This window comes from Pungitius pungitius, chromosome 7, assembly GCF_949316345.1.
Source record: "Pungitius pungitius chromosome 7, fPunPun2.1, whole genome shotgun sequence".
Taxonomy (NCBI): Eukaryota; Metazoa; Chordata; class Actinopteri; order Perciformes; family Gasterosteidae; genus Pungitius; species Pungitius pungitius.
Window position 1 is genome coordinate 16,836,435 of NC_084906.1, and position 20,544 is coordinate 16,856,978.

At 43.4% G+C, this 20,544-nt stretch overlaps 3 protein-coding genes across 5 annotated transcripts; 1 reads left to right on the top strand and 2 right to left on the bottom strand.

Annotated features, from left to right (window-relative positions):
- Nucleotides 1–628: 628 nt before the first annotated feature.
- rnf11b (ring finger protein 11b) lies at nt 629–8,525 on the top strand. The gene is made up of 3 exons (XM_037469389.2): nt 629–1,470; nt 6,127–6,296; nt 6,673–8,525. Exons 1-3 carry the CDS (start codon nt 1,348–1,350, stop codon nt 6,842–6,844), a joined length of 465 nt encoding a protein of 154 aa, XP_037325286.2. The 5' UTR covers nt 629–1,347; the 3' UTR covers nt 6,845–8,525.
- Nucleotides 8,526–9,358: 833 nt separating this feature from the next.
- Nucleotides 9,359–15,631, bottom strand: LOC134132212 (uncharacterized). 3 transcript variants are annotated; one of them, XR_009956748.1, is made up of 6 exons: nt 15,527–15,631; nt 14,607–14,680; nt 11,035–11,124; nt 10,876–10,930; nt 10,310–10,463; nt 9,359–9,620 (listed from the first exon to the last, which is right to left on the bottom strand). XR_009956748.1 is itself a non-coding variant. In XM_062563697.1 (5 exons), exons 2-5 carry the CDS (start codon nt 11,122–11,124, stop codon nt 9,485–9,487), a joined length of 435 nt encoding a protein of 144 aa, XP_062419681.1. In that variant the 5' UTR covers nt 14,607–14,694; the 3' UTR covers nt 9,359–9,484. The 3 variants fall into 3 exon arrangements, 2 of the variants coding, with proteins under 2 accessions (XP_062419681.1, XP_062419680.1); XM_062563697.1 differs by lacking the exon at nt 15,527–15,631 and having other exon boundaries at nt 14,607–14,694; XM_062563696.1 differs by lacking the exons at nt 14,607–14,680; nt 15,527–15,631 and having other exon boundaries at nt 11,035–11,583.
- Nucleotides 15,632–16,767: 1,136 nt separating this feature from the next.
- cdkn2c (cyclin-dependent kinase inhibitor 2C (p18, inhibits CDK4)) lies at nt 16,768–19,471 on the bottom strand. The gene is made up of 3 exons (XM_037469546.2): nt 19,297–19,471; nt 17,878–18,235; nt 16,768–16,925 (listed from the first exon to the last, which is right to left on the bottom strand). The coding sequence occupies exons 1-3, from the start codon at nt 19,408–19,410 to the stop codon at nt 16,921–16,923; spliced, it is 477 nt and encodes a 158-aa protein (XP_037325443.2). The 5' UTR covers nt 19,411–19,471; the 3' UTR covers nt 16,768–16,920.
- Between the last annotated feature and the right edge of the window lie 1,073 nt (nt 19,472–20,544).

Below are 20,544 nucleotides of genomic sequence, written 5' to 3' on the forward strand. Positions count from 1 at the left end.
CAGAAAGAACAGAGAGAGGACACGTGGCAGTGTGGAGCTGGAGCTGGAGCTGGAGCTGGAGCTGGAGCTGGAGCTGGAGCTGGAGCTGGAGCGGGAGCGGGAGCTGGAGCGGGAGCTGGAGCTGGAGCTGGAGCTGTGGTGGCAGCAGGAGCAGCAGGAGCAGCAGGAGCGGCAGGAGCGGCAGGAGCAGCAGGAGCAGCAGGAGCAGCACGAGCAGCACGAGCAGCACGAGCAGCACGAGCAGCACGAGCAGCACGAGCAGCAGGAGCAGCAGAGGGCGGCTGTCAACCCAGTGTTGTGGCTGGTGGGAGATCTACGTGCGGGACTCTGCTGTGGTGGCCTTGGATGGACTATTTTAGGGTTTAGGATACATTTTAAGCATTTATATTAAAATAAATACCTTTTTATTAGTATTTCCGCCCTTGTCTCCTTTTGGGTCATTATGTCACTGCTCTCCCCCAAATATAAAGAACCTGGACTTTTGTTTTAGTTGAGTTCCTAGGGCTCTTAGCCTTTACCTAGGTGGCGTTGTTGGCAACATAACTTATTTTTTCTTCACCTCGGCCGCTGACATATGTGCAAGGCAATGATAACTAGAGATAAGAAGACAGCGGCTTTCGGGATAGTATTGACATTATATTGAATTGAAAAATGTGTTAAATTGATAACAGACTCTTTGAAGTCATGCAATATTTCGAAGCCAGCATTGGCAACGCCAAATCATGCCCAAAATGACTATCGCAAAGACTCATTCAACGACTTCAGCTCTGTGTTTATGTTTCATCAAAGGGCAACGTGATCCCGCCTCTGATTGGCTGCCAACAAGAGCTTGCAGGATATCGCTTAACGCACATTGGTCGCTGGTATGAAAGGGTGGGGCTTCGTGTTGCTACATTGCCACCTTTAGTTGTTTCTTCGGCAGCTGGAAAGTCCCAGACATCCCAGGAAGATTTCCGACTGGAACACTGTCTACTGCCATTTTAAATGAAGGACATTCATTTCTTCTTCGTCGTGCTGCCGCCGCGGATACAACGATCTGTGACAATGTTTATGTCGGAAAACAAAGGAACGAATCGAGTCGATGCTCTCGAGAGCTAGCTCTTATCTCCAAGCTAACGTCAGCTAACGCTAGTTCTGTGCGTGGCTAACGGCTGTTAGCTCGAGGTAACGCTTGTGTCGCGGGTGATGGAGTGAGCAGCCCTTCCTCCTGTGGCTGGAGAAACGCCTTCTCTCGTACTGTTGACATCATCCGTGGAAGTGGCCCGCGGTGTCCCGCCGTGCAGCGTCAGTAGAGCGACAGCCGGGGCGGTGGGGGGGAGGCAGGGTTCGATACCCAAGAGGGAAGCGATGGGAAACTGTCTGAAATCCCCGACCTCGGATGATATATCTCTGCTGCACGAGTCCCAGTTGGACCGGGACAGCTACGGAGACGGCGCCGACCCCGACCAGGAGCCCCCGCCCCCGTATCAGGTAACTTCGTAAGCCAGCTGTTTTGGACCACAACACCCGATTTCTGGAGGTTATTGGGGGGGGGGGGGGGGGCACGGAGGTGTTTGACAGGCGTCCCTCTCAACCCGCTGACCCCTCCGCGGCTTTCACACTAATCCGCTTTGTTCTATCCGAAGGTCTTTGTCTGCCGGGGTCCCGTCAGGTCATATTTTATTATTTAAGAGTCTTCATTCTACACACTGATCCGCGTAGTTCGGGCTCATATTAAAGGGAGATGAACAGAAACATCCACTGTGTACTTAAAACAGAGTGAACTGTCATTTTATTTTGAATTGAAGCGTTTTTGAAAAATAGTTTGTAAAATAGTGTCTCTGCTTCTTTCCTTGATTTCCCCCCCCCCCCTCCCCCCGCGGTGAAGCAACTTTGTTTTGTGTCCTTATTACCTGAACTAAATCCTGTTAAAGCCGTGAATGTGATGTTGAGGGAGTTATGTGAGGCACAGAGGGATCCTGTTACTAGGTTAAGCCTTCTCTGTAGATAAGTGTGAAAAGCACCACCGCCTCTGTCTATCATTTCATAAATATTGTATATAATAAGTGTGAAAATATTGTTTGAACTGGATTTTATAATGCCCGACTTTATTCTAATTAATAGCTCTAAAGATGTCAAATTTTCTTTATTTAAATGTCCAAAACACAATTCTGTTCATTCATCATAACGTCCACAAATATGTTTCGAGTAACTTGTCTTCCATGTTTTCTTGTTTTTAATTAGCATACTGGATCGTAATGTCCTACTGGTTTTAGAACTGACCCATTACGCCGTCATTCAGGTCACACGCTTAAACATTGGTTTCTCAAAACAGAAGGTTGATTTTTAAACCCATTTTTCCTTTATTTTCTGAACCCTTAAAGCCTCTTTTGACCACATGGATTCAAACATATTTTCCCTTCTGCTTGATTCAAAGATCTTTTGTCATCAGCAGGACGTCACTCGACAAAGCCTCCGAGTCGGTAAAAGATAAGATGTGAACGGGCCGTGGGTCCTTGGTATGTATCCATCCATCCCCAGGTTGCTGCGAGTATGTCATGTCTGGCATACAAGAGGGTGTAATTAGGCCAAAGCAGCCAGATCTGTTGTAATAAGCGGCTGAAACGTTGCTCCTAGTTGGGTTGGGAAAATCCGTAAGTAGTTTGTTTGTGTTGACGATTTCACAAGAGTGTTAACTACCTCGCAAAAAAAAAAAACCCTACTTATAAAGGGCCCTTTCAGACCCGCCAGCTCTTTTCTCCCTGGTGACCAAAGTAATCCCCATCTGAACCCAGCCTGAGAGCACAGCACACATTTGGTGTGTGCTCGCAGTTCAGATTAACACACGTTGAAAGTGCTGCTTCTCTTGGAAAGGGGGCCCAAAGGCTCCACTTGAAATTGAATTTGGCGTTTTCTTAAAAGCTGTCGAGTATGCGCCTGCGTGCGAAGCCCCCGGGGCGAGGTGGGCGACCTGTTGGTGAAAAACATCCGAAAACAAACATGGGCTCTGGGTGGGCTCACGCTGCAGGAAATGAAAGCAGAAGACGCAAAATGATTTAAATCGATGCTTGTTACTGTTTCTGCATCCCCCCCCCAAAAAAACCATCAACTGCGATGGGTGAATACTTAACCTTCTACAGAGCCGATGACGTCAGCATGTAACATGACTTGCAGTAAGGCAGGGTTAGGGCGTCAGGGTCAGCTCCGAGGCAACCACTTAGGCTGGCGGGCCATTTCAATGTGTGTGTGTGTGTGTGTGTGTGTGGCAACGCCGTTGAGTTTGGGGCTGCTTTGGAAAGCAGCTGGTGTGAGCCGAGCGCAGACTCATCATTGTGGGGCGGGTTTTTTTTGGGAGATGACGCACCTGGTGCATGGTATGTGTGTGTGCCCCCCCCGTCCCACACACTGGTATTTTTTGCACAAAGACCATTTGTCCTGCTGTGACATCCAGCTACATGGCCAAACCTCATTGGCTGGAACTTGCAGACTTTATACAATTGACTTGTGTGTGTAAATGAACTTGTTTTTTCCTCAAGCCTTTTCCCCCTTGTTTCTCCCTCTGGTGCAAACATGAGGCCCAGAAGGTACAAGATGATCTGAAACGTGTTAAATAAGCTCCTGCTGCTCTGCACAATAGACCAATTGGGGCAAATGTACTTTATGATACTTCTGCAGATCAGGGGGGGGACACACAAACCCTGTTACTGTAGTGGACACACACACACACACACACACACACACTCTCTCTGAAAACTGAAAAGCACAGATTCTGTCAACCACCTGCCTCGACATCAAGACAAAAGAGCTCGCAGTCAGCAGTTTGGTTTGAGCTCTGCCAGCTTGGTCAAATGAAATTGAGTGGGGGGAGGAGGAGGAGGAGGAGGAGAAGTTTGCTTCAGAGGTTGTTTATAATTAGCTGTTAGAGCTGGAGTGTTGACGTGGGAGAGCACAGCAGATGGGAAGGAGCCGGCCGAGGCGATCTGAAAAGGAGGCTCTTCAGCTTTCGAGCAGACTTTTGGCACGACTGCAAAAGTTTAACCACTGAAAAAAAAAAAAAGGAGGAGCCGATGAGCAATAACAGGAACCACACAGCTACAACTACTTTGTATTGCACTTGTTACTTCCTCACTGTCTTCAGATCACACTCACGTTTTCAGGTCCATATTGAACACCCTGAAAGATATGGGTTTTTTAATTCATATCTCCCACTTAAACAGACTATAAATTATCCAAAGTGTTTTTAACAACGCTCCAAAGTAACAGATTTCTTCTCTTTCCACACGTCGCATCAGACACATGGACACATAATTCATACACAATTAATATACCATTTATAATCTTTCCTTGATGAATTTTTCCCACTGGATGCGACTGATTGATCTTAATGATTCCCACAATCACGTCTACTTTAGCGGTTGGATTTCTCTGGCTTTGTAAAAAGTGACACTAGCCGTGAGCGCGCCCCCCCCCCCCCCCCCCCCAATTAAATTGACCTAATTTACTTTCCCATAGATGCACTTCATCCACTATTAGCTGTAGCTTTTGAGTGGCTGCAGAGGAGTAACTCACGAGTTATCAGTAAATTCTCGGGTTAATACTGCGATCACCTCCTGTGATGCAGGTGTCCGTGCTCGCTCCGCACTGGGTGTCTGGACGTCCCGTTCAAAGAGTTTGTTTCTCTGCAGGTTTAGGTGCGCCTCGTGTGTCTGGCGTCGGTGCGTATGGATGCTGTTAGGCACGGGGCAGGTAGGTGGGGACTGAGGTTATAAACAAGTCACCACCATGCCGGATGTTTGTGACCCAGCCACTAAACCGCTGTAGCAGTCTGACAGCTCGGAATTCATTTGGAGGAAAAAGAAATCATTTATGGCGACAATGCAGTAAAAATGTTGAGAGGAGGGCTTGATATTTTTAAATGGCTTCCCGTGCTGTTAGGTTGTGGAAAGCCCTCTTGACAAATAGATCAGAAACACTCTGGTACGTGTTCACTACACGGCGCTTGTGTCAAAAGGCCCTCCCTGGAGTGTGGATGAGCAGGTAACAGAGCTCGCATAACGGCATTAGAGGGGACTTTGATTAATCCACACACGGGCTGGTGGATCATTTCAGGTGCCTGCCGTTGGAAGAGGAAGAACAGGAGGAGGAGGAGGAGGAGGCGGAAGCGAGCGAGCGAGGAAGCGGGCGGGCGGGCTGAAGCGGTGGGGTCATACCGGGACATGAGGAAGTAGCACTCGTGCTACCAAAGACTAGCAAGTGTATGAGAACGAAGGGAAGGAAGGAAGACGTGCAGTTGTAGACCGCAAAGTGAGAGAGGGGAGTCAATAGGAGGGTTGTTCAGAGAGGAGCGCGTTGGGAGTGCACCTGGCAGAAAAATAAAATATATGTGAACATATTCTCCACTGACTTTATGTCAACTCTTCTCTAAAATACAAATATTTAGTCTTCATGTCAGACAGAACCGGTCTTTCAGCCCAATGTTTTATTGTACCGAGGGGACGGGTTCCATTGTTGCCGTCTCTGCGTCTTTCTCACTAGATTTAGTGACATTTGGAGCTCGTGCTTTACAATTTGTAGAATACTTAATATAGGACAAGTATTGTTTATAGTGTTATATATCCAGCATAGGTTCAGGAACTCACGCGTAGTGAAATGTTTTTTTTTTTTTGTTGAATGACTCATAATGATCTCGTACTGAAAGTTTGTCCATTTTGATTTGATGTTACTTTCATTGGCTTTAAACTCCTACCTGCAGCAACGTGTCAAAGATTGTTGACAGACGGGACGAAAGACAATCTCGTCACTCTTCACATTCACTGTTTGATTATGTTTCGGATTAAAAATATTTCTTGTCACCTGCGGTGGCTGTTTGGTCCCGACGTGGGAAAACACTACCATCTAGTGTGCGGGTTTATAATTTATAATCGTGACCATAATGAATTACAATTTACGATTCACTACAAGCAGTATCGGTTATTGGGAGCGTTTCAGTGCCGCTCGCCTAGTTTTTCACAGGGATAATTGCATATTAAAAAAAAGCACGTTTGTTGGATAATAAAAGTGTGTCTCGTTCCGAATGTTTCCAGCCACAAACCGACCCTGGTCTGACCTTTTCTTTCCATGTGCTCTTCTCTCCCGTCTGTTCCCCAGGAGCAAATCCACGTGCCCGTCTACCACCCGACGCCCAGCCAGGCCCGCCTGGCCACCCAGCTGACCGAGGAGGAGCAGGTTCGCATCGCACAGCGAATCGGGCTCATCCAGCACCTCCCGAAGGGCGTGTACGACCCGGGGCGGGACGGCTCCGAGAAGAAGATCAGAGAGTGAGTGATGCCGAGTTTGCTGTGATTTTTATTGGCAGAGTCTTTATTTAAATGACATGTGACCACTGACAAGGTACTTAAAAGAGTTCTATTCCGTTTCAGAAAAAGGTGATCACTAAACCCAGTTGTGTTTGCTGCTGTCACATGCAAATAGGTTTACAAATAATTATAGGTGTGCATCCACTGCTGTGATACAGAGACGGAGGGTTATGCATACTCAATATTTTATAATATTGTGGCTATTGGGATAAATGCACATGCTGTAATGCTTGAAATATTCTTCATTTGCGATAAACTTTCACTGCCCTCAATGTTGAAAAAAATGGTGGATGTCCGTGCGATCCCTGACGCAACGCACCTGTGTTCCCCTGCCCAGGTGCGTCATCTGCATGATGGACTTTGTGTACGGAGACCCCATCCGCTTCCTGCCCTGCATGCACATCTACCACATGGACTGTATAGACGACTGGCTGATGAGATCCTTCACCTGCCCCTCCTGCATGGAGCCTGTGGACGCCGCGCTGCTCTCCTCCTACGAGACCAACTGACACACACACACAGATACTATATAGGCACCTGGGAAGCAGAATGGACTGGCACACATACAGTATGCACAAACATCAACACACATACACTCACTTTCATCAGATAAGAAAGGCGTTTATCAGAAAGAAAGGCGTTTATTTAGTATAGTGAACAATGGTGTGGAAGATTTTGGGTGAACCTGTGTGTGTGTGTGTGTGTGTGTGTGTGTGTGTGTGTGTGTGTGTGAGAGCGGGAATGCCTTTTGTGTACACCGCACAATGTTCCTCCGTTGGCCTGCAGGACAGGTTTGATTTAACGTGGACTGAACAAACGGAGCAGACCGAGCAGCACGTCCGATGGGGAGTGGCGTTAAACGAAGTCGTTGGGGAAAGGATGGCGGTCAGCTGACCATGAGTAAAATATCTGAGATCCGCTTTCATATGCAGGAATTTAAACCAAACCGGGTCCCTAGACAGGCTTCCTTTCAATTACTTCCCATCATTGATAAGGACAATAGAGGAAGGAAGGACAGCTGACCACCAGCGGTGTTACGGGTGTATATGTGACCCAGCACACAGCGATACCACACAGGACACAGATCATCAGTTCTAGTAATTTAATGAGAGTAAACATGAGAGGGAAATGAACAATGGAGGCTGAGCTTGGAGTTTCTGGGGCCTGAAGCCCGAGGGAATCAGGCAGTGGCAGATCGACAGAGTTCCAGCCTGGGTCTAACCTGACCACGGTGGCGTCACACTGCAGCACACGTGAAAAAGAAACGCTCCGTCAAGCTGCCTCCTTCAAACCGATGCAGAGTCAGACCGGCTGCACAAATGGCTACAGGTGTGCAATTCAAAGGGGGCCCCGGGATGGACGTCCTGCATGTACATACTGACCGGGTAAGGCAAATGGAAACTCAGTAGGCAAAGCGGTGATACGAATGAATGACATTTTCTCTTCTCAATCAGTAACTTGTGATAAGACTTGACCATTTGCATTCGGTCCAGATGAAAGAGGGAGGCCTGTGATTATCATCACCACTTCAAAGGTGCAAACCAGGAGTGGAAACCCATTTCATTACTGGTGACTAACCAAACCACTGAATGAATTCATGGATTCCATGTTTGGCGCCCCCAAATCACTATTTCGGGCTCATTTCAGAGCGTTTTGCATACCGCCCCCGTATCGCTTCATTCAGCATCCTGACCTTGTGGCAGCCACGTGGAGGCAAATCCGGTCCATGCGCGCGCGCGCGGAAATCAAACATCAGCGATCAAACGCGCGAGATAGTTGCTGGGGGCCGCGAAACTTGAACCTCCTTCCTCGCGAGTTAATCCTCTGCCTGCTCTCCAGGGTTTTTTTCTTCTTCTCCTCGCTCGTTCGCTGTTGTCCTTTTGACAGTAAGGGGGCGGACCCGGTCGCCGTGGCATCTCGACATCTAATTGGTTGCAAACCCCGCCATTGGATTGGCGGGAGTTGTGCGTGCACATTTCCGCCTCATTAATTCGAGGCCTCCGTCTTGATGGTACGCCCTATTTCAGATTGTCTATCGCCCAGTTTACTGTTAAAGCACACGTTCGATATCCTTCTCCCTGTTTTTTGCCATAGCTCCTTTTAAAAAGAATCAAGATGCATTTAAAAAAAGGAAGATAAGGAATTCGCGTGTTTCGTGAGAGGACTACACTGTAAAAAAAAAATCCGTAAAAAAACGGATAAAGTCCTGGCAGAAAATTACCAGGAATTTATCCGTTAATATCACAGACACTTCTGTTAATCCTAGAACGGATTATTCCGTATATTTACAGTATATTCTGTTTATTCACAGACACTTCTGTTTATCCTAGAACGGATTATTCCGTATATTTACAGTATATTCTGTTTATTCACAGACACTTCTGTTTATCCTAGAACGGATTATTCCGTATATTTACAGTATATTCTGTTTATTCACAGACACTTCTGTTTATCCTAGAACGGATTATTCTGTATATTTACAGTATATTCTGTTTATTCACAGACACTTCTGTTTATCCTAAAATGGATAATTCCGTATATTTATAGTATACCCTCAGTAGCATTTGAAATGTCTTCACCACAGAAAAATCTGTACCATTTCTATGGGCAGTTTCTTTAAATCTGAAACATAAAATTCTGAATAGGCAGCCTACATTTTCTGGTATTCCACTCTAATGCTAAAATACAATGACAAATGGTATCCATCACAAGACCAAGGTCATGTAATGAGTTAAAATAACTAAACATCGAATACAGCAACATGATCAAATACAATCACAACATATATATAAATTCAACATGTTTATTTTTTATGCCATGAAGGATATGTATAAAAGTGCATTCAATGGCTACATTTTTAAATGACAAGTTTTTTACAAATTATTTTAACAATATGCAACAATATGCATATTTGGTTTGCAATATGCATATTTGGATAAGACTTGTTGCTTTAAAACAGCAACAAACAGAATAAAACCAATTTAACATTAAAACTATTATTCATAAAGTGCATTCCGGGGATGGCCTAGATCATCATGAGATCTGAGAATTTGTATAGCTTTAAACACATAACAGACAAACAATGCATCGAACGAAAATTCACCAAAACTATGTGCGAAGCAACATTTCCAAATACATGGCAAAACAGCTCAATTTGCCATCCATGGATTCTCAAAGTTGTTTAGTTCAAACAGGAACTTCAGCAGTCTTGGAGGAATGTGCTGGTGTTTGGTCCCCTTCTTCTCGGCCTTTGACCCTCGCTCAGGATTTATTCCCAGGAAAACTCTTAAAGAAATGGATTTTGTTTTAAGCAACACACGTAATGAAATGCATGAAACCGACAGAGTAACACGCAGATCAAGTTGAGATGGAAAAATCCTTGTAAATCCAATTTGAATATTGTTCCATAACAGGACAACTACTAGAATAAATTAACGTGAAGGAGTACACCTTTTCAGCTGTTGTGCGACCGCTTTCTAAACCTGCGTGTTTTCCGTGAAAAGATACAGGCAATGAAATTTTCTGTTCACATTAACGGCGCATTTTAAAATCCGGTGCCAACAGAGCACCTGTGCCCGGTATCTACCGGACGAAATAGCAACTAGGATTACAGTGCAACTTAAATGTCTGCGTTGCGCTCTGACGCTTTAAAAAGGATGTGGTTAGAGGTTAGGGTGCAGGGAACAACTGATTGGCTCATGGAGGTATGTGATCAGAGTGGTTTTATGGAGCTTTGGAGGAAGAAGAAAAAAACTGATACAGAGCATTCTATGCACCGATTAAATCATTTAAAATATTGCTCGATCACGTGAATTTGATTATGGGAAGCCAAAATCATGATTGTAATTAAAATTTAATTAATTATGCAGCCCTAATTTGTAAACATATAACCGTGTATTTACAATGTCCAATAGCAACACAATATGCTCTATACATAACATTAAAAAAAAGAAGAAAAAAAAAGAGTTGCTTACCTTTGTATGAATTCCAGGGTGATTGACATCTCCTTTGGGTATTTTATGTTTAATACATAAAACAATGAGAAAGCGTAGCTCAGGGCCACAATGACGGAGTTGATATGGTCATTGACCACTTCCTGATCGACAGCGATCTTGAATCGTTGATCACCTTAAAACAGATATATTTAGATATTAGAAGATTAAAAATATAAACAAAAAAAATAACAAGGCACATTCACTTCAGAAACCCACTGAAAACATAATTATTTAGATCTGGCTAGCTTACATTATTATTTTTACAAGTGGTGTCGCCTTTGTTCAACAAACCCTCCTCATTCTACAGCAACTATTAAACCGGATCCGACAGTAACTAATAGACCCTCCTCCTCCTACACTAATATTTATCAGGACTTTTACTCCACCACATTTACACTGGATGAAGTATTTTAACCATGTAGCTTAAATTGACTGGCGCTTTGCACAGAGAGTAAAGAGTTGAAAAAAGTAAAGAGTTAGAGTTAACAGTAAAGATTAAGTGAAATCCATAACATGCGTGCCTAAATATTATACAGACTACATACCCATGATAAGGATGCAAGGTGTGCTTGGGATGCTCAGTCCAGCAGCATTTGACTCCTGTTGTTGGAAAATGAAATATCAAAGAAACACAAACGTCATGAACTATGTTTCCAATGTATATCTGCAAAACAAAAACAACATAATAAAAAGTATACACCTACCTCACTTTGGTAGAAAAGGAGATCGGGCTTTTCTTTGAAGAACTTTGCAATGCCTGAGATCAGTTGTACTGGATCTTCACCTGGTGGCATCTTCATCCCATTTGAGTCTAGGTAGTCTTTGATGCTCTTTCCCTTCATGGACATTTCCTCTGCCAGCTTTGTTTGCACTCGTAAGCCAATGAGGGTACATGTGTGGTCAAACAGGTGAACAGCTTCAAAAAGGAAGGGCCACTCTTCCTGTACTGTTTTTACAGTGCTTCCTTTGTTTATTGTTGCACGCTGGATGGAATATGTTTCAGTCATCAATTTGCGAACACACAACTCCTGAAGATGATGGGTTTTGAAGGCACTTTTCAAGTCATCTTGTTTAGACTCTAGTTCTGCTACATCCTCAACAGCAGGCTGCCACTCCACACACCCATAACGATCAGAGAGGGTAGACTTTTTCCTTTCTGCGTCTTCACCCTCTGCTGCCTTCTTAGTTGAGCTGAAGGTAAATGGCCTTCTAATATTTTCCAGTCTGTTTTCTAGCTGTATGAACAGAGCATCATATCCTGTTCCAATGACTTTACTTCCATTGAGCTCTCTGTCTTGAAAAGAGCAGGGATGTTGTCCTACAATCTTCTTGGCAATCTCCCGCAGCTTTGCTCTTCCAGGCCTGCCACGCACTTTACTGAGTACATCGTCAATGACTATCCGAACCAGCTCTCTTCTCTCTTTAGGCATCGGCCTTTTCTTTTCACTTAAGGCAAGCATGAGTTTTGGGGGCATTTTGTGCCATGGGACATCATATGTCTCCCGGGATGGAGAATCCTCCATGGGACCAGTTGTCGGAGGTAGAGTTTGGGGCGGATGGACATTGTGTTGCAGAGATGTCGAAGCCAAGCCAAGTACAGCTGGTGACTCTATCGATAACATACAACAACATAGATGTTACATTTACACAGATTTAAGCTATAACAATTTTGGTATGGTATGAATAAATGCATGTCACGAGCTGTATGTTTTACCCAACTACATTTTCATTTTTTTAAGAGGGCAGCAGAACACTGATACAAATTTTACATACAATTGTGATGCTAATGGACAAAAAGTCTACGTCTGTAAAAATGGTAACCTGTGGATTATAGGACATACATAAATATTTGGTTAATAAATGTAAAAACGTACCTGCAGTGAAAGCTTGAATTAGTCGTCTCTGCTGAATGGGTGGCAGAATTCCATCGACATCCTCCGTCTTGACAAAGTTAAGGTCATCTACATTGTTTACTCCAATCTCCTCCAGTCTTGCCATGAGTGAGTCTATTACATGATTATTGAGCGATGGTATAGCTTTCTGAACTAATTCTTTCACAAGCTCCATAGTGGCATATGCTTGAGTGGGATGAGTAACCTTGCACCTCTGTGGTAAAAAGAAAGTGGAGCATAGTCATTAAGCTTGTCAAGATCTTCACAAATAAGCTTATTGGAACTATTTTTGTCAATTTCATAGACGCCAAGCTCAGGTACCCAGCTGGCAGTTTTCCCCCGCACCAAAAGCAGGACAGTTGTTTCACTTTTGATAACAATGCTTGCTATTTCCCCCAACTGCAGTTGTCTTTTGGTATATCTCTGTACGACAAGCATACCATTTGCATATGAAGTGCCTTTAACTTGCACTTTATCTGTAACAACGGAGTTAGATGAGTTAAGTCCAAAGTCTGAAACTGCTGCCCTTATGCCACCATCATAGAGCTCAGGATAAAAGCTAGTGGAGTTTGACACCTGAACCTGGGGGCTGAAAAAACTGCCCTGACTCTGATAAGCCTGAAACAGCTGATGTCTATCAGCGAGTGACTTAGTGACATTTCTGAAGTTTCGACTTGACCTGATACATCTTTTGAAATAGCTATGCTTACTTTCAAAGCGCATGGTCCAAGTATGTATGAGTGGACCAAACTGTAGACTCAAGTCTGCATAATGAAGAAGATAGTGGTGTTTTGGTCTCAGATTTGAATGTGGGAATAACTCTTGCCTCATTTCCACATACTCTTCAGTCAGTACCTTCATGTAAGCAATCTGAGACTCTGAGAGGCTAGGTGCACAGACAAATTCAACTAACTCCCTCAGAAGAAGTACCAGCTGCCAGACAGCATTGTCAGCATCTTCAATTCTGTCATGTACCAAAATAGGCAGGAACCGCAATAGCCACCTGTTTTGGGCTGCATGGCCTCCAAGCCTTTTTCCTTTGTTTGGAATTGCATTTGGCTTGTTGCTGCTTTCTCCTGGAAATAATTTGAGTCTGTCATTTAGTGACTTGTAACAGAACCACTTTTCTTTAATTAAGCACTGCAAACACATCGCCAGGTCATAGTCCACAACACCCTCGAACAAGTCATGTGCTAAACATGGCGGCAGCCCAGGCTGACACACGTGAAAATGTGAGAGTTTGTTGAAAACACTGTTGCCTTTAATGCCCTTATGCATGGTCACTTCAGGGTGACTCTCCAAAAACTGCACAGACTCATTATAATCAGCAGGATCTCTATGAGTGAAAACTGTGAGCGGGTTAGACAGAAACTCATCTTTTGTGACTAGACAGTATCTACAGAAATACTGAGCAAAACTAAAATTTTCTGTAAACCCACCAATCATGTGGGAGCCCAGATTATCTCCCATTATGCATGCAACAGTACCTCTGTATATCTTATCCTCAAAAGATATGCCCTTTTCCTCCAGCTCACACAAGTCTGACACAAGCTCACCAAAAACTTTATCCACTCCAAAATATTTACAGTCTTTCTCTGTACAGAGCAGTACCAACTGGATTTGATCAACAGTTGATCTGATGTGAGGATCGAAATTTCCAAGAGTGAAGTACACAGCTAAAACTTTGTGCTTTTGCTTGGCAGATCCAAGAGGATTAGCCACCTCGAAAGCGTCTTGAAATAGCATCACCTTTAAAGAATCTGGGTCTGTGACAAACATTGAATTAGATCCAATGGCATGCCCATCAGTGAAATCACAAAGTGTACCATCTTCAACATGAATAGGGTTAAAACTCTGCTGAGTTTCACTTCCCTTTTTCAACATTGCTCTGAGACTATCCAGTAATGGAATGTAATGATAGTATCTCCTCTGACCTCTATCATTGTAGCCAAGTGTCACTTCAACAGGCTGAACATAGTTAAAGTGTGTCTTGTAATACTGCAGCCTTCGATGGTGTGTAGTTAAAGGACCACTTGCATGCAAGGCCTCATGCATAGGGCTCCGCTCATATACACTCTTCCCCAGACATGTTAATGTTTCTGTTGGAACACCATACTGTTCAAGTTCTTGAGCTAGCACATCCATTGTATACTCCTGTTGAATATCCTGGAGAGTTTTCATCTCATTTGCTATCTCTGTAATTGTGGAGGCTGGGACTAAATACTTTGCCTGCAAACCCAAGTAAAACCGAGCTAGATTTTCTGTGTAGGCATCTTGCACTTTATCATTCTCAGCAGCCTTACTTTGGTCTACTTCAACATCATTACTTTTGTCTGCATTACTCACATCAATTCCTTCATTCTCTGCAACATGTGCACTCTCACCTGGAAAATACTGTTCTGCAGGTTCACACAGATGAACAGGTGCTATCTGGGTGACACTCCACCCTCTGTGATATCTGGACAGATGAGATGAAAACGATGTTTTTACATTAAATGTCTTAGAACATCCATTAAAGGGACAAGCTACAGTCAGACCCTCTTGTATGTGGTCACTCAAGTGAGACACAAGCCGTTTAACATCTGCACATTGTCTGCTGCAAAAATTGAAGAAACACTTCAACTGCACAGACACACTCCGGTTCCAAGTTTTTCTGAAATCTGTGTCTGGGTGTGTTCGTGACATGTGAACAGCAAGGCAGTTATATGAGGAAAAGCTTCTTCCACAATCTTTATGGCCACATGATAAAAGCACATTATTAAGATGTCTGTGTGATCTGCAGTGCTTCAGGTATTCTGTCAATGAGAAGCATCTAAACTCACAGACATTACAAGCCAACATGACGGCACTCGTTAACCGGCGTCACCGGCGTTAACTATCTTTAGCCGGCCCAACTAGCCAAAACCGAGGGCTAATGGCTAAGCTATCATTAGGGGCTTTAGCTTTAGCTAGTCCCTTGTCTTGCTAACAGGTGTTCGCTGGTTAGCTAGCTTCTAATTCTCACGGAGTGAAGAACGTTTCAGAGCGGCATTCAGCTGGGCATTAGCCTGATAGCGGTGTGTGGAGACTGAGGAAACCGCCTTCACAATACCTGCTATTTCCGTTCGTTATCCTCTGAACCGAGAGAACAACGGGGGCTCAGAAACTGCACTAAAAGCTCAGCCCCCGAATAGAAGGTTACATTCTGCTTATCCCGGTAAGGTAGCTAACATTAAAGACAGGCTGGACAACTTTCTAATTAAAACGATACAGAACTATATATACATAATACTATATTTTTAGTTAAAAGAAATATAGTTTATACCACAGAAGTGCAATAAGGTTTTCCCAACTCCGGTAAACGTCCGTTGATAACCGCTTCGTCATTGAGATGTTAGCGCGCGCGGCGCTTCACGCTCCCACAATGCAATGCGTCCTTTAAAAATACGGTTAAAACTACTGTAAAAAAATATAACGGAAAATTCCTTCACATTAACACGGTACATTGTACCTTATATTTACGGACTTTTCTTACAGTGTAGACTCTCCCAAAGTCACATTCACATTATTATATTTAGATTATTATGTTGAGCTTTGTGGCGCTGCTTCATTTCAATATCCATCATTTTGGTTAAAAAAAAACAAACACAAGCAGCTGTCGAGAAACATGATTCTTAATTGTCAGCCAGTTGGAGCGTTGGTTCTGACTTCTGAAAATGTCCTCACCAGGAATGAAAAGTGAGTGCAGATTCGGGTGTGTATTCTGCTTCCAAGTAGAGGATGGATCGTATGTGGTGTGTCTGCGTGTGGATGCTCGTTAGACCTTTCGTTGTTTGTAAGCCAGATAAAGCTCACGCTGTACTTACAATAAATAGACGTTGCAGAACTACGACTGGGTGTGGTTTTATTTCCTCCGTGCGCAGAAAAGAGGGAAGCGAGTGCTTTCCTTTCGTATTTCACAAGGCTTGATTGAACTTATGTAATCTATTTTATTTAATTGAATTCTCTCAAAATAATTACATGCGTACATGTTACTAACAGTATGCCCATTTCAGGTAAGCCGTCCTCGGGGTTATCCGGAATGAAATGAATTAAACATAAAGGATTTTCTTGTTTTTATTCTAAGCAGAATTTAAGTGAGACTTATTTATGGTTCACAACTTGCATTAGCTCAAAGAATTCATTCGTCTTTGTTTGGTCATCCATTTTGTGCACAAAAGATTCTTACTAAAATGTCCCCTGTCTCCCCCTCCCTTCACCTGTGGGCCAAGAAAAATGAGTCACGGGGTGTTTTGTATTGAGCCATAATGTGTAGACCTGTTTACATTCATATCAGTGCGCACTCAATCCGCTTCACGCATCGGGCCACACAACACCCTGGAAATGTAACATCACTGACGATAAAGTGCACCCTCTCATTGTGTTCATTCACCCTGGTAAGTTTGAAAAACAAAAATATATTTGGAGAATGAATGTAAAGTCTCTTCTGTCATAAGAATAGGGCGATTGTCAGAAGGCTTTGAGAGCTTAACACACACACATAAAAACGAGAACAAACTTGGATTCGTGACTTTTATTGTCGCACATGCGATAGGCAGGGAAATGTTTTTACTTAAATCAATTCAAGTGCATAGTGTTATTTGAGAATGAACCAAGCAGGATTCGCAGAAACGTTCCGTGATAAAGACACCAGGTTTTTATCGTCATCCTCCCCGTCCTTTAGTCTGTGTGAGAGGGGAAAAATATATTTTATATTAGAAATTCCTCCTGATGCAAACACCAATCTAAAAATAATGGAACAATACAAGAGAACAATAGAGCAATAAACGCCAAAGTCTGCCATAGCACACGGATGGCATTTAAAGAAATGTATTAAACCGACATGCTGTCGTTATCGAGGACATTTTACAAAGAGGGCCCCGGTCCAATGTTGTCCTTTTCTCTTTTTTTTGTATCTTTTTGTTGAATGAATTGGTCTGTGTCTCTGCGTGGGCGAAGCTGCCTGCACGGACCTTTTACATGCAACTTCCTCATTCCAATTGTGCAGCTTAAACGTGGAGGCCGCTGAGGTCTTGGGGGAAGCTGACGGCCTCAGTGACGCTGCACCCAAAAGGCACCCATATTACGCTGCATTGCATTAACAAGGTGCCCATAGGTGTTTTTATTGTGTGCACACCGAAAGAAAACTAATACAAACAGACGACAACAAGGGAGGCCTAAAGGGTGATGTGTTTCTTTGAACAGACCAGTACAATTATTCTCTCATTAAGATTTCAGTCAATTTGAATTGAATTGAAAATATAGGCAAGTGCTTGAACTAGAATATCATGTCGTACTGCTTCCAGATTCAAGTTGTGAATAATGTTGGATCACACTAATCTTGATTGTGTGTGTGTGTGTGTTATAAAATTCAATTGTCTGTGTGGGTAACACAAATACAATTGTTAAACGTTTATTTATTTATTATCTATTTTTGGTGTTGAATATTGAACTACAAATTAGTATTGGGTTTTTGATACCTGTAAAGACTATATTTTTGATCGAGGCCAAAGGTTTAGCATGCAGTGTTCACTGTACTGCATTCATTAGAGTCAAGTTCGTTCAGTGTATCTTAAAAGCAATGCCTCAGATCTGTGCACACGTGGTTATTTTTGACACAGACTGCAGACCACTCACCTGTGCCCAGGTAGTCCTCGATGTGTTGGCCAGTTTCCACCCTGCCGTAGATGCGCGCCAGCTGCCCGGCGCTGAGTCCCAGGCCGTTGGGCGCGCGCGGGTCCGCGGTGGCTGCGATCAGAAGCCGCGTCGCCTCCAGGTGTCCCTCCGAGGCTGCGTGGTGAAGCGGCAGGTTACCCTTCTCATCCACGAGGTTTGGGTCTGCCCGGTAGGCCAGCAGCACGCGCACGGAATCTGCGAATCCCTCGCGGGCGGCGTCGTGCATCACGGTGAGCGCAAGGACCGGGTCGCGGAGGTTCGGGTCTGCACCTGCCCGGAGAAGAGCCTCGATCACTGCGGTGTTCCCCAATTGTGCCACCTGCGCATAGAAAGAATGAGGGAGAGGTGATCTTGCAACTGTTCAAAACTTATAGAGCAATAATGGCCTATATAATAAATAAAAAATCCGGCCAATAAGGCCAATTCAGTTGTATAGCAACAAGACAATCCAACATAAAAACATTAAAGCCGTCAAAACATCCAGCAAAAGAAAGGGAAATTCTAAAACCAATAAGGCAAAAACAGACTACAACAATAATAAAAGTTGCCATTTTTTTCAGCTTGAGCTCCATATAAAAAAGTGCTTCTAAATAAAATGTCTCATTAAGACGAGGAGAGTGAATTACTTTACTGCTGTAATAATATTAGAAACAAAATGAGTAGTAGTATTGAAATGACTAGTTAAGATCAGTAGCCTTAAAGTCCCATATTTTGAAACTAGCCCTCCCCCCACTCCCAACTTTTTTTTCTTTTTCCATCCACCATTTTGCCACAACCTACTCTTTTCAGTTTAGCCTGCGTTGCCTTCATTACCATGTTATAACTAAAATGGGCTCACTCTTTATTGTGTTGGAAAATCTTTCATGTCAAGATAAAGTACAAACCGGTTTTTAAACATAGAAATCAATCAAAAAATACATTTTTAAATAGTGACTAAAGCACCTCTTATTATTCCTTTAAAAAGAAAAACAGCAATTCAATGCCACCCTATCTACACATTTACGATTATTTGACATAAACTAATTATATAAAACTATAAAAACGATTCAAAACGAATTTGATAGTGAACTACTTTTCTATCCACACTTGGGGTATTTAGATGAAATATAGCTAAAAAAAAAACGTCCAAACTCCTGCCATCTGACCACACATATCGAATTTTGAAAACGACCTTTCTCTTTAAACTATTTGGTGGTATATAATGTCGCGGTGTACTGGCTATTTGAGGATCAGCTGACCGGGCCTTATAGCCAGCACAGCGGCATGATACGTTAAAGAAGTCTAACAAGCTGCCTGTAACAGCACACTTTACAAAAATCACCAAAATCATTTTTCCCAGTTTTGAAACAACATAAAAATAAGTGAAAGGGTTTCACCAACCTGCAGAGCAGTCCTTTTGTATTTATTAAGGCCATTGACAGATCCTCCATTTTTCAGCAAAAACAAAACCCTGGATAAATTTCCACTGGCAGAGGCCTTGCAGAGGTCAGCCATTCTACAGCAAATCTTTTTCTTTTGTTCTTATCTAAAGTGGTCTGTGGATGTGCTGCGTGTACGGAGTGGGAGACCAAATGCATGCCAAATCATACCGTAGTGGTAAGCCCCCCCCCCCAACCTTTCCCCTCGATCTTCCCCAGTTAACCCTTAAAGGACCAGCGGGCCTATTAGACAGAGACATTCCGAAATGTGTTTGATTGCGTCTATTTAGTCTTATTTTATATCCCCTATATTTTTCGTTTAAGTAAGAAAGGGGTTGGTTTAGTGCAACTTCTATTGGAAATCATTAAGTTAAGGTGAAGTAGCTCAAAAGGTTCCTTTCTCTATATTAAATATACTGTATATGTACATGGAGCAGGTTCATGAAAGCCAAACTAAACAATGATGGCAAAGGATTATACTTCTAACGGCAGCTCCCTCCAAGAGTTAGCTTTTTAACAAAGGAAACTGGTGATGCATGTCCCCTCTTCCCATTTGTATATTCAATTTTTAAATTAGATATTTTAAAAAGGTGTAGTAGAACACATCTGAATCTAACTAATCAGAATCCAGACAAGTGTGGAAAGCACCATCCACCCTCGGGCTGTTAGAGACCCACAAATACAATAAGTGCTATTATTATGCACACAGAGTACCTATTACAGACCATAACGCAAGTCAGATTGTTTATTAGTTTAATCTAAATCCGATTCAAACCACAACACTGTGAATGCGACACAAAAATAACAACATCCAATCATTGTATGTTATCGCCACAGTCACTTCCGGAATTTTGTCCAGATGAATACAGAGAAAGGAAAAAAATCGTGTGCTATCGTGGAATAAAACCAGCACGCGAGGGGACCTGCGTGGAATAGAGAGAAGAGCCCACGGCCCGCTGCGGGAGCTCGATGCCTTTCATTTTGCACACACTAAACCCACCTCATGTCCCGCGCATCCGTGAACCGTCCCAGCGATGTCCGTTTGAAGTGCGCATCCAGCGGCGGGAGGAACGACGTCAGCTTCAGAGGCACAGCTACATTTTGAATTACACACCGGTTAAAAAAAAGAAAAAAAGGATGGCGAATTGAAGGGTAGGCCCAGCGGGGCGTAATCGCCACGATGCAAACGCGCAATGGGGACCAAAATGTC